General features: G+C 40.2%; 1 protein-coding gene across 1 annotated transcript; it reads left to right on the top strand.

Annotated features, from left to right (window-relative positions):
* Positions 1-9,569: 9,569 nt before the first annotated feature.
* LOC104608812 (receptor-like protein EIX2) lies at positions 9,570-12,701 on the top strand. The gene has a single exon (XM_010274893.3). The coding sequence runs from the start codon at positions 9,570-9,572 to the stop codon at positions 12,699-12,701; it is 3,132 nt and encodes a 1,043-aa protein (XP_010273195.2).
* Positions 12,702-13,218: the final 517 nt, after the last annotated feature.

Below are 13,218 nucleotides of genomic sequence, written 5' to 3'. Positions count from 1 at the left end.
AGATTTTCTGTGGAAGGGTTAGGAAAATCAAGAAGAGAAAGGAATGAAAAACGAAGGGAGAGAAAAAACATAGATTAAGAAAAAACGTAGAGAGGGAAAATAAAAAACGAAGAGAAAGCGAGAGAAGGAGAGAGGAAAGGGGAGAAAGAGAAAGAGGGAGACACGAAGACAAAGATAGAGAGGGAGAGAAGGAAAAATTAAAAACAAAGAGAGAGGGAGAGAGGAAAGGGAAAAAAGAGAAAGAGGGGTGTGCGGCATAAGTGTGGATATCACTGCATGTACGATATTAGATTCCGTTTTCTCAACCCACAAGGTGCCACGAATCGACTAATTCCATTAACATATATAGATTAGCAATATATAACAAGTTAAAATGGATTTATTAATTAATATTCTAAGCTTAATTCTATAACCAATATAGTAAACAGTACTATATTACTAAACATTTATTTATTTTATTGATACAAAATTTAATTTCCATTCAATATATATAAACCATTTAAATGGATTTAAAATGGCTGGCTGTATTGTCAAATCTAAACTAACATTGTTGGGAAGGATTGTACACCTCTTATATCTTTTTCTTATGGTGGGCCTCGATCGATATAGGGTTTTCCTTTGTCCATTTTATTTAATTTGAGAAAAGAAGTGAGGGAGAAAAAAATACGAATTGGATTTCTTTACATCTTATTTTTCAAGGCTCTCAATTGTCGTGGACGCTTTCCCTACTTCCTCAGGTTACTTTATCCCAACCCATCCACACTCCACAGACTACATTTGTCCTTTGCTACGATCTTTTATATTTATTAATTGTTTTTAACCGTTGTTGACCTGGAAAGTTGGATCGCTCAGCCTTAAAACCATTGAGGCAATCAAAATCCATTCTTCAAGAGATTTCCTCTTTCATGGCGGAATCCACCTTCTTGTCCGTGTGAGATCCATTTACTCATTCCTGTATTTTCTCAGTATTTGTTGCATTCCAACATAGTCGTATCCGTATCCAACTATCCATCCCTTTATAGCTATTAGTTTCCAGCAACAACTAAATGGTATTGAAAACAAATATGGAGTGTGAGTGGATATTACGTCAATGGAAATTTCTCTTGGATTTCTGTTCTACTGAAATACCCCTTAGTCCCTACTACTATCTTCGGGTCACACAAACTTAATTTGCCATTAAGAAAATAGGATACCACACAGACTTGGACTGATTTATGATTCCAATTTCCATGGCATCACTTATTTGTCCTTGCATTGTGATTCCAACTTTCCAATCACGACTTATTCATAACTTGTTTTACCTGCATCCGTGGGATTCACCTAATTTGTGTTTTCACATTTGCAATCACTCAAGATTTTTTTCTTGCCACAACAGAGTGAACAATATGGTGGGTACCACCTGAAAGTTGAAACATGCATGGAATCAGAAGTTTTTTCGTTGAAGCAGTCCAAGTCATTAACAAATTTATTGAAGTTTTATATGGCATTTTATTTTTTATTTTTCAAAAATTTGTCAGTTTCTTTTTACAATAGAATAGGATTTGTCTAATTTGACTTTCATTCTGTCAAATTTGGAGCCATGGGCAGCGAAATAATTTCTGAGGTCCGACGGCTGTGAGTCTTGTTTGCTAAGTGTGAAAAGACATCAGAGGCCCGGAGAGTGTTCTCAGGAGCAAAAACTCCGATAGTCAAATTAGCCAAGGGCTCAAAGGAAGCAAAGATTATCACAATAGTGTAAGCAGTTGTATGTGTATCTACATCACTTGCCCCCCACTCTAGAGGTTGTGGTTGAGGGCTATGAGTGATTCATGATGAGGCCTTGACCTCGACCGATGAGAGTAGTTGATAGCTTTACTAAGCTTCACTATTTGCGGACCGCGAGTGGAACTGATTAATGTGATCGTAGTTGAGTCACCATGCCTTATATGGGTGCTCGTTTCCTGTGCCTGACAGCCATATCTAAGACAACCATTCGATTCACCGATTGAAGAGTCATGCCCGAGACGAGCTCGATTTCAGTTTCTCAGGAGTCATGTCTGGGACGGATGGCTAAATGGTCACGCCAATTCGGCATAGGATGAGCTGGACACTATGGGTAGATAGACTTTGGGCCTCAGTGTTGTTTCGTCTCTTGAGGTCAATGCCACATGGAGGCTATCACTGTGGATGAGTGAGGTGCTTAGCTTACAGTTGTTGGATAGAGCGAATCTCTACTGTTCATTTTCCTTTAAAAAATGGGGTAGAGACAAGAGAGGCTTCACCATTTGCTCACAATGCACTCACCCAAAGTTTCTTAGATTATCTTAGCTCCAGTATATTTTTCTCAGTCCTTTTTCCAACCAAATATTTTCCTGGTAAGGTCTTGTCTTCCGCAATGTCTATTTCCGATTCCAATCATCAGGCCTATTCGCTTCCTAATTGGAGTGATCCCGGTAGTTCCTCTACTTCGATTAGTAGTGGGAGTGATAGTAGCAGTTCCGGGGGCACCTCTCGGACATTTGATGTGGAGGTCCTTTGGGAGTGGTTCATGTCTCATGGGGCCAAGCATGACCAATAAAGTATGGAGTCTTTTAATGAGAGTATTGAGTCTACGTGGCCAAGGGTTAGCATCCTTGTGCGTCCGTTTGTCAAGCCTCCGAGAGGAGATGCCCCAGGAAACGCGTTAGTACTCCCCAAGATTGTAGACGTCGAAAAGGCTGAGGGGCCGACAATTGAGGAGGAGGGTGAGGCTTGAGACTGGAGTGTTATCCACGTTCTAACCTAGATAGTATCCTCGGCAAGGATCAAATTAGGGCCTTGTCTAAGAAATATTTTATTCTAGGGGATTATATGATTAGAGTCCCTTGTGTCAGTGATAGGTCATGGTGATGCCTCGAAGGGGAAGTGTGTGTTCACAAGAATTAACTTCATTTTGGGTTGTGCTTTCCTTTGCACCCTTTAGTCCCCGAATTGTTTAACCATTACAAATTAACCCTCAACCAATTTGCTTCCAATGTTTAATCCTCAACCAACTTGCTTCCAATGTTGTCAGGAAAATAGTGGTTGTCTTGGTGATGGTTCATCTTTGAGGTGTCTCAATAACTATGAACATATTTTGGAGCCTATTTGCCTTGAGAAAGCACCTTGATGGTGAAAAGTGGTAGACAACCCATTATCTGTGCACAACTAGATGCAAAAAATTTTCTTTGTAAGTTGACTTGATAGATGGTCCTTCTGAACCGGTTTGGGGAGCCTAGATACATTGGCCGAGAGGATCGCGCCACGTAGCAGTGATGAGAGAAGGCAACGATGAATCGACTTCAGCTGGGCGGGATGATTCATGCCAAACCCTTGGTGAGAGAGGAATCCTTGGTGATGGCTGGCCTTAGTATTGCCCCCTTTGGTAGGGACACTCCTATTACTTGCTAAGTATGGCTTTGGTCGAGCCTTGGGGCTGTTTTCTACAACGTTGTTGGTTCATTCTTGCAAAGACGGAGGGTGACATGAAGGCAATGCTGCTAGTGGAGGCAGCCGCCGCTATGATCTAGACCCCAAATCAGTTGCCAACCAATCATTTGAAGGGCTGTCTGCTCCAACATTTTTAATTGGAGTGTTTCAAAGCAATTGAGCTAGCTTAATTAGCTGAATCTCTAGCTTAATCTTCCCAAATGGACCCTATGATCTTAGAAGAATCAGTTAGCAAACGCATACAAAGCTATTCACATTTTTATTTAATAACCACAACCCAGAGATATAAAACAAAAGGGTTTTTACCATTGGGTCCACCTCTGAAATCCTAGCTTTATCATACAACGGGTGTGAGTGTTCTAGGTGGAGGTATTCATAAATTGGAATTGTTGTAGGTCTGCAATTCAAATCTGAATTCTGAAGTGGAGTACAGTCTAAATATCCCTAAAACAAAAGCTTATCCAAATATAAGCTTGTGGTACCTGCTAAAGTTTACAACAAATCATGTCTCCCCATATCATACCCAAGCATTGTCACATAGGCAGAAGCATATTAGTTACATGTCATGTACCACCAAAACATTGATTTTTATTTTTATTTTTTTTCAGAAAAGAGAGAGAGAGAAAATGGTTTAGCTACCCTATCCCAAACCACCTATTGTTGTTATATTTCTGGCTTCGATCAACAATCTATTGGGTTACAAATTTTCTCTAAATTATTAAAACGTATGATGAGTGAATGGTTTAGCTACAAAGAATTAGGAAAAAAGCATTGACGTTGACCTTGACCCAATAGACTCCCTTAAAACTTAAATCTATTTTTGAACTACGTGGAAATCTCACAATTTCAACAAACCAAGTGTTTTTAGCAATTCAGTGACTGAATTGAAACCGCTCAAGATTATAAGAGTATTTTTGGTTTCCACAAAACAAAGGTAATAAGGGGTTAAGTGTGTTAGTTACTCTCATTAATAATATAATTTATGTTTCAGTAATATAGAAAGCCATCTAAATGGAAATAAAAAGACTACCTTAGTTTGAAATTTAGATACGGTTGAATAGTTTCTTTTGGTTGAAGATCGAATACAATATGACTTAATGTTGTCGTCAGACTTGAATTGGAGACAAAGCTATTTTGTAAATGGTAAATACCATAGGCTTAAGAGCTGTTTAAAAGTGTGCATGAAAAACTCTGCCCATCAGAAACTTCTTTTTCTCTCTCTCTGATACAATTTGGGCTTTTGTCAAAATTTGCAATTTTCTGAGTACTGATTACAAAATTGATTTCTTGGAGGACTAAATAGCACCATAGAAAAAAGCTTAATTAGAAATTGTCAACAATTGACATGTCAAATAAGAAACTTGCACACTGATGTGATTTGTAAGTTGTAAATTTCCATGGTATCTATGCAGAAATTTCGTCCAATTTCCATGGGTACCATTTGGCTCACAGCCTGTCAAAAAGCAGGTTTTAGAGGTGAAATTCCAGCCAGTTTGGGTTTTATATTTATATATAGCCTGAGGTATCTTGATATCTCTTTTGATATTTACTTCTCAGTTAATGGATTTGTTATAATGAATTAATGGGTAAGAGTTCTTTGTTTCTTTCTTGAGAGTTGAGACACCTAACATTGAATCGGGTGAACCTCGGATTGATATGATCTAACTGAATTGGTCTCTACTAGGCTTGAGTTCGGTTGAAATTGAGCCGAGCCGAGTCAAGCTTGAACAGCTCATGAAAAGCTCGGTTCGTTGCTGCCTCTACCTCTCGGACATTTGATATGGAGGTTCTTCAAAAGTGGTTAATGTCTCATGGGGCCAAGCATGACCAATAAAATATGGAATTTTTTAATGAGAATATTGGGTCTACGAGGCCAAGGATTTCCATCCTTGTGCATCCATTCGTCAAGCCTCCGAGAGGCAAAGGTTATTTGCAACCCAATGATTTATAATTCCTTGGCATCACTTATTTGTTCTTGCATTACGATTCCAACTTTCCAATCACGACTTATAACTTGTTTTACCTGCACTAGTGGGATCCACCTAATTTGTGTTTTCAATTTCATATATAGAATTTGACGATTCATTGTCATACTTGTAATCCCTTTCTATTTTCACATTTGCAATCACTCAAGATTTCTTTCTTCCCACAACAGAGTGAATAATATGGTGGGCACCACCTGAAAGTTGAAACATGGAATCATAAGTTTTTTCATTGAAGCGATCCAAGTCATTAACATATTTATTGAAGTTTTACATGGCATTTTATTTTTCCAGAAAATTTGTCAATTTTTTTAGAATAGTATAGAAGTTGTCTAATTTGACTTTGATGCTGCCAAATTTGGAGCCATGGATAGTGGAATAATTTCCGAGGTCCGAGTGCTGTGTCTTGTCTTCTAAGAGCGAAAAGACATGAAAGGCCCGGGGAGTGTTCTCAGGGGCGAAGATTTTGATGGTCAAACAAACCAAGGGCTCAAAGGAAGCAAAGGTCATCACAATAGTGTAAACAATAGTACGCATATCTTCATCACTTGCTCCCCACTCTAGAGGTTGAGGTTGAGGGCTACGAGCGATTCATGATGACGCCTCGACCTCGATCGATGAGAGTAGTCGATAGCTTTACTAAGCTTCACTATTCGTGGACTGCGAGTGGAATTGATTAATGTGATCGTAGTTGAGTCACCATGCCTTGTATGGGTAGATTGACTTTGGGCCTGGCAGCCATATCCAAGATGGACATTTGATTCATCGATTGAAGAGTCATGCTCGAGACGAGCTCGACTTCAGTTGCTCAGGAGTCATGTCTGCGACGGATGGCTAAATGGTCATGCTGATTCGGCATAGGATGAGCCAGACACTATGGGTAGATTGACTTTGGGCCTCAGTGTTGTTTCATCTCTTGAGGTCCATGCCACGTGGAAGCTATTAGTGTGGATGAGTGAGGTGCTTAGCTTACGGCTGTCGGAAGGAGCGAATCTCTACTGTTCATTTTCCTTTAAAAAATGGGGTAGAGACAAGAGAGGCTTCACCATTTGCTCACAATGCACTCACCCAAAGTTTCTTAGATTATCTTAGCTCCAGTATATTTTTCTAAGTCCTTTTTCCAACCAAATATTTTCCTGGTAAGGTCTCGTCTTCCGCAATGTCTATTTCTGATTCCAATCATCAGGCCTATTCGCCTCCTAATTGGAGTGACCCCAGTAGTTCCTCTACTTCGATTAGTAGTGGGAGTGATAGTAGCAGTTCCGGGGGCACCTCTCGGACATTTGATGTGGAGGTCCTTTGGGAGTGATTCATGTCTCATGGGGCCAAGCATGACCAATAAAGTATGGAGTCTTTTAATGAGAGTATTGAGTCTACGTGGCCAAGGGTTAGCATCCTTGTGCGTCCGTTTGTCAAGCCTCCGAGAGGAGATGCCCCAGGAAACGCGTTAGCACTTCCCAAGATTGTAGACGTCGAAGAGGCTGAGGGGCCGACAATTAAGGAGGAGGGTGAGGTTTGAGACTGGAGTGTTATCCACGTTCTAACCTAGATAGTATCCTCGGCAAGGATCAAATTAGGGCCTTGGCTAAGAAATATTTTATTCTAGGGGATTATATGATTAGAGTCCCTTGTGTCAGTGATAGGTCATGGTGATGCCTCGAAGGGGAAGTGTGTATTCACAAGAATTAACTTCATTTTGGGTTGTGCTTTCCTTTGCACCCTTTAGTCCTTGAATTGTTTAACCATTACAAATTAACCCTCAGCCAACTTGCTTCCAATGTTGTCAGGAAAATAGTGGTTGTCTTGGTGATGGTTCATCTTCGAGGTCTCTCAATAACTATGAACATATTTTGGAGCCTATTTTCCTTGAGAAAGCACCTTGATGGTGAAAAGTGGTGGACAACCCATTGTCTGTGCACAACTAGATGAAGAAAATTTCTTTGTAAGTTGTCTTGATGGATGGTCCTTTTGAACCGGTTTGGGGAGCCTAGATACATTGGCCGAGAGGATCGCGCCACGTAGCAGTGATGAGAGAAGGCAGCGATGAATCGACATCAGCTAGGCGGGATAATTCATGCCAAACCCTTGGTGATGGCTGGCCTTAGTCCTACCCCCCTTGGTAGGGACACTCCTGTTACTTGCTAAGTATGGCTTTGGTCAAGCCTTGGTGCTGTTTTCTACAACATTGTTGGTTCATTCTTGCATAGATGGAGGGTGACATGAAGGCAATGCTGCTAGTGGAGGCAGCCGCGTCAAAGAAGAACGCGAAAAAGCGTATGGCTGAAAGTACACCTTGGAGGAAACCAGAGGATGGTATGACCAAGACGGGGGCCAAGACCTAGGCGGCCCAAAAGAAGGCAAGGTACGACCAAGACGGGGCCAACACCAAAGTGTCCAATCAAAGGCACCCGAGATTTGCAGGCCACCAAGAAATTTCAAGTGAGGGAGCGTCAAGTTAAGGGGACTTCCGGTGGATCCTGTCAAGTTGTACCACTTTCCTCTTACCCTCAGGATCACAAGCCCATGACTGCTCATCGTCTACTAGCTGACCTGGAATATCAATAGCCAGCATCGGCCGATAGTTCGCCATAGGGATAGCATTTCTTGGCGATAATCAGTCCTGGACCCAATATTTTGTTAACTAAGTTCGGGAGGCCTTGTTGGATAAGGTGGCCGAGGTACTATTTTGAACTTCGTCAACTGTTAAAGGTATCTTGACCGGTTTCTTGTCCTTTTCCATAAGAATTATGGTGTTTGTCACACTTAAGTAGTGGACTGCATTGTCCTTTTCCATAAGAATTTTGGTGTTCATAGAGTGGAAAAAAAAGGCCCCTTGTAATACTTTTGAGGAGAGAATCAATAGAAATGGGAGCGATGGGACTCTGCAGTGACTTGCATGGTGTTTAGAAGCATGGGCACTTATGGGACCGATTTTCAAGAAAAAAACACCCATGTGTTTTTCACAAAAAAACGCTTCTGCCACGTAGGCAGTGAGCAACACTATGCTATTTGGTAAGCACCGTTTATATGTGCTGACAGGTAAGCATGACACAAGATACACATCAGCAACCGTTGGGGAAAACAGTTTACCGAAATTTGACGTTTCATGCATCAGTGAGTCCCAGCATGACCGATTTTTTAATAATCGACTGAACCAAACAATGAGATACATGGGCGTTTGTTGAAATACCTATGTAGATCAGACGTGACACTGTTTTTCTGAAAAATGGCCACGTTCCAAACATCCCCTTAAGTGGCCTACCTTCGCCTGCTATACTTGGGATAAGCTTATTTGGTTGCAAGCAATGGATGCACGAGTATAGGTGGCCATTACTATTTTGTACATCTTAACAAAATTACAGGTTTATCCGCTGGGAACCTTGACTTTTCTAGATTACTCTCCAAGATGGAACACGCGCGCGGTGTTTGCTCATGGATGACTTGTGAGGTTTGATTGTTCCATCCGAAATCATATTTAGTGGTCGAGCTTATTGTATCTCACCCCCACCCACAAATTACTGAATTGTTTATTGAATTTATTTTTGGAAAGAGAAACTTCTTGGTATTTCATCAAAGAAATTAAAAAGCTAAGTAAATAGTAGTCAAGTATGAAAAGGTACCATCTAATGGTGACTGAGTTGGTAGGATTTCTGAGTCGTTGGAGTAGAGATCAGGGATCGAACCCTACTGCGACCAGAGTGGGGTTGGGGGTTGGTATTCATCAAAAAGGCATCATAAAGAACTTATAACCAATGATCAGTTGGTATTCACCAAAATTGACAAGGGGTTGTGATGAGTCGAGTCACGTCTGGTATGATTCCTTGGTTTTTCCAGTTTATTTAATTTTGGATTAAGAAAATAAAAAGAATGTATCTTTTATTTATGTTTTAAATTTAAAATGTGTCTTTTATTTAATTATAGTAGTTATACAAAAACTTGTACCAAAAAAAGGAGTGGGATTTGTAATTTTGTATTTTATACAAATTTTTAAGGAAATATATACAAATTGAAGTTGACTAAGAAACACTACTCTTAAATAAATCTATATATAAGACCATTAAAGTCTGGCACCCAAGTTGATCAAGAAATCGATCGAGTGTTGTTAATTAGCAATTGAGGTAAAAACCACCCAGCAAGATGATGGGAATATCTTCTCTTGTTACTGGGATTTTGTTTATTCTGTGCATGTTGTCAAGAGAATCAATCTGTATTAATGTTGATGGCATCCCTTATTGCTTGGAATCCGATTGGAAAGCACTTGTCGATTTCAAAAAAGCACTCATAGATCCTGAGAATCGGCTTTCATCGTGGGAAGGAAGCAATTGTTGTCAATGGAGGGGGGTGAGCTGCAACAACCATACTGGAGCCGTAATTGGAATCGACCTCCACAATCCATATCCATATGACCCTTATTTTGATGATGACGAACCTTCTTCCAACAGCAGGTATGGGTTCTGGAACTTAAGTGGGCAGATTGATCCTGCTTTGTTAAGGCTTAAGTCCTTAAAACATTTAGACTTGAGTGGCAACACATTTCAAGGCATCCCAATTCCTGAATTCTTGGGTTCTTTGAAGGGATTGCGATATCTAAACTTGTCCACAGCAGGTTTTAGAGGTGTAATTCCTGCTAACTTGGGCAATCTATCAAGTTTGAGGTATCTTGATATCTCTTCTGAGTTCCATCCATATCTGCTATTCCTACCAACAGTTAATTTTACGCAAAGGCTAGCTGATATTGAATGGATAAGTGGTCTTCGTTTCTTGAGACACTTGGGGTTGAATGGAGTGGACCTTTCACTGGTAGGATCGAAATGGATCCAAGTGCCAAATATGCTATCATCATTGACTGAATTGCATTTATCTGATTGTGGTCTCTCCGGTGTCATTCCATCTCTTCGTCCTCAATCTGTAATTAATTTTACATCACTTGCAGTTATTGATCTCAGTTTTAATAACTTTAACTCAGAGATTCCCAATTGGATCTTGAATGTGAGCAGCCTTGTCCATGTGGATTTGAGAGGCAACAGATTGCATGGAAGGATTCCCCTTGGTATCTCGGAGCTTCCCAAATTGAAATACTTGGATCTTTCTTGGAACCAAAATCTTTCTGCGAGCTGTTCACAACTATTCAGGGGAAGCTGGAGAAAAATTGAATCTCTAGAATTGAGTAACAATAGAATACATGGGAAACTTCCTGCCTCCATTGGAAATATGACATGTTTGGTGCATCTCGAATTGTATCGTAATAACATCAGTGGAAGAATCCCAAGGTCCATTGCAAACCTTTGCAAGTTGAGCTCCTTAGATTTGGGTCGGAATAAATTAGTTGGTACCTTACCTGATTGGTCGGTTCAACTGAAGAATTTACAGGTGCTTTATTTGGACGGTAACTTATTCAAAGGCCCCATTCTTGCCGCTCTAGAGAGATTGCCGCCACAACTAACATCATTGTTTCTTGCTGGGAATGAATTTAATGGAAGTCTCCCTGACACTTTAGTAGGTCGCCTTTCTGAATTGGTTTCTTTAGATGTGTCTTCCAACCATTTGACAGGCACCGTGTCTGAAGCTCATTTCTCCAACCTTACTAAGCTAAAGTATTTAGACATGTCTTCCAATTCCTTAACTTTGAATGTTAGCTCCAAGTGGGTCCCTCCATTTAAGCTCCACTCTCTTGAGATGGGATCTTGCATGTTGGGTCCTTCTTTTCCTGCTTGGCTTCAAACCCAAACTGAACTCACATATTTGGACATCTCCAATGCCAGCATTTCAGGCTCAATACCCCACTGGTTCTGGAACCTTTCATCAAATATAAGATCTCTAAATGTTTCCTTAAATAAATTACAAGGTGAACTGCCAACCCGATTTAAGGTCGCTTCATCATGGGCCGATGTTGATTTCAGCTCCAATCTCTTGGAAGGGCCCATACCTCTTCCTACACCTGGCGTTTTCACATTTGATCTCTCTAATAACCAATTTTCTGGCCCTATCCCATCCAACATTGGCGATGTGCTACCTAATTTATACTCCCTCTTTCTTTCTAATAACCATATAATTGGACAAATCCCGACCTCCATTGGAAAGATACCGTATCTAGGAGTAGTTGCCCTTTCTAGGAATAACTTGACAGGCACAATCCCATCAAGCCTAGCAAATTGTTCTGATTTAATGGTCCTAGATCTTAAACAAAACCATTTATCTGGTTTGATCCCCAGGTCGTTTGGCCATTTGAAATGGCTTCAAAGTTTGCATCTCAGCGACAATATGTTATTTGGAGACCTCCCAATGTCTATGCAAAACTGCACGATCTTGGAAACTCTAGATCTTGGAAGCAACAATTTTTCTGGGGAATTTCCATCTTGGATTGGTGAAAGCCTACCTGCCCTTAGGATTCTACGCTTGAGGTCAAATTCATTTTCAAGTCGAATTCCTGCTCATCTTTCCAATCTAAGCTCTCTTCAGGTCTTGGATCTTGCGGACAACAATTTAATTGGCAGCATTCCTACCAGCTTAGCAAGTCTTGAAGCAATGGCTCATGTGCAAAACCTAAATCGTTATCTATACTACGGGGCATCATCAACAGAATATTATGAAGAAAGCTTAAATCTCCCCATGAAGGGCCAAGATCTCACATTCACCAAGACACTCTCCCTTGTAACTTGCATTGACCTGTCTAACAATGAGTTAAATGGAGAGTTCCCGGAGGTACTGACAAATCTGTCTGGGTTGATTTCTTTAAATTTGTCTGGAAACCATATCGGTGGAGAAATTCCCACAGGAATTGCAAACTTGCATCAACTGTTATCTTTGGATGTATCAAATAATCAGTTATCAGGTGTCATTCCTTCTAGCATGTCGTCCATGACATTTCTGAGCTCTCTCAACTTATCAAACAACAACTTGTCTGGCTCAATCCCATTTTCCGGGCAGCTCATGGCATTTGACGAGTCCTCATTCAATGGAAACCCAGGTCTATGTGGACCTCAACTGCTTATAAAATGCCAAGATGATGATGAAGAACCAAAGGGACAAGCAGGTAGTGTCGAGGATGAGAGTAGTAATGATCATGAAGTGATGAATAAGTGGTTTTACTTGAGCGCTGGTTTGGGATTTGCAGCAGGTTTGCTGGTACCTTTTGCTGTTATGGCACTGAGAAGGTCGTGGAGTGATGCCTACTTCCATCTTGTGGATCAAATTGTTGATGGAATAATGTTGGACATCATGAGAAGCAACAAACGCACATCCCAGAGAAAACAACGTCGTCACAAGTCGTAAATTTGTATCGCTGTCAATCCTTGGGAGTTGGGAAAAAGGCTTTGCTTTGCATCCTTTTGCTTAATTATATGTGAACTAGTACTCTGCATCTTTACCTTTGTTTTTACTTTTTCTTTTTATATTTTTGGCTATATATGTCAGAGTAATGATGTAGATGATGTGAACTATTAATGTTTTGTAAAAGAGTTCATGTATTAAACAACCTTTAAAGTTTAGACGTTCTCTGGAATGAAATAACTTCATTTTGGTTAGTTGCTTGACGACATAATTGGGTCGAAAAGAAAAGAGAAAAATATGGATGAATCTTTTCAAAAATATGATTCGATGGGGTTACAAAATAAAAGTAGTGCCAATTATATTTTAACAACAATGTGGACTTGATAGCACTTGATAACCCAATTATTTGCATGGATATTTTAGCATCACAGAATTTGATTAAAAACTAAATCTTTGTTCCCAAAAGTTACATATATTAAAAATGGAATCCAAAATATTAATGTTGGAACAAATAATTTCA

This window comes from Nelumbo nucifera, chromosome 7, assembly GCF_055504915.1.
Source record: "Nelumbo nucifera cultivar China Antique chromosome 7, China Antique-T2T, whole genome shotgun sequence".
In the NCBI taxonomy this organism is placed as follows: Eukaryota; Viridiplantae; Streptophyta; class Magnoliopsida; order Proteales; family Nelumbonaceae; genus Nelumbo; species Nelumbo nucifera.
Note: the sequence above shows the minus strand (reverse complement) of the source record. Positions and strands in the feature narration are given on the sequence as shown.

Coding starts and splice junctions, on each gene's coding strand:
- LOC104608812 (XM_010274893.3), top strand. CDS start 9,570: ATGGGAATATCTTCTCTTGTTACTGGGATTTTGTTTATTCTGTGCATG.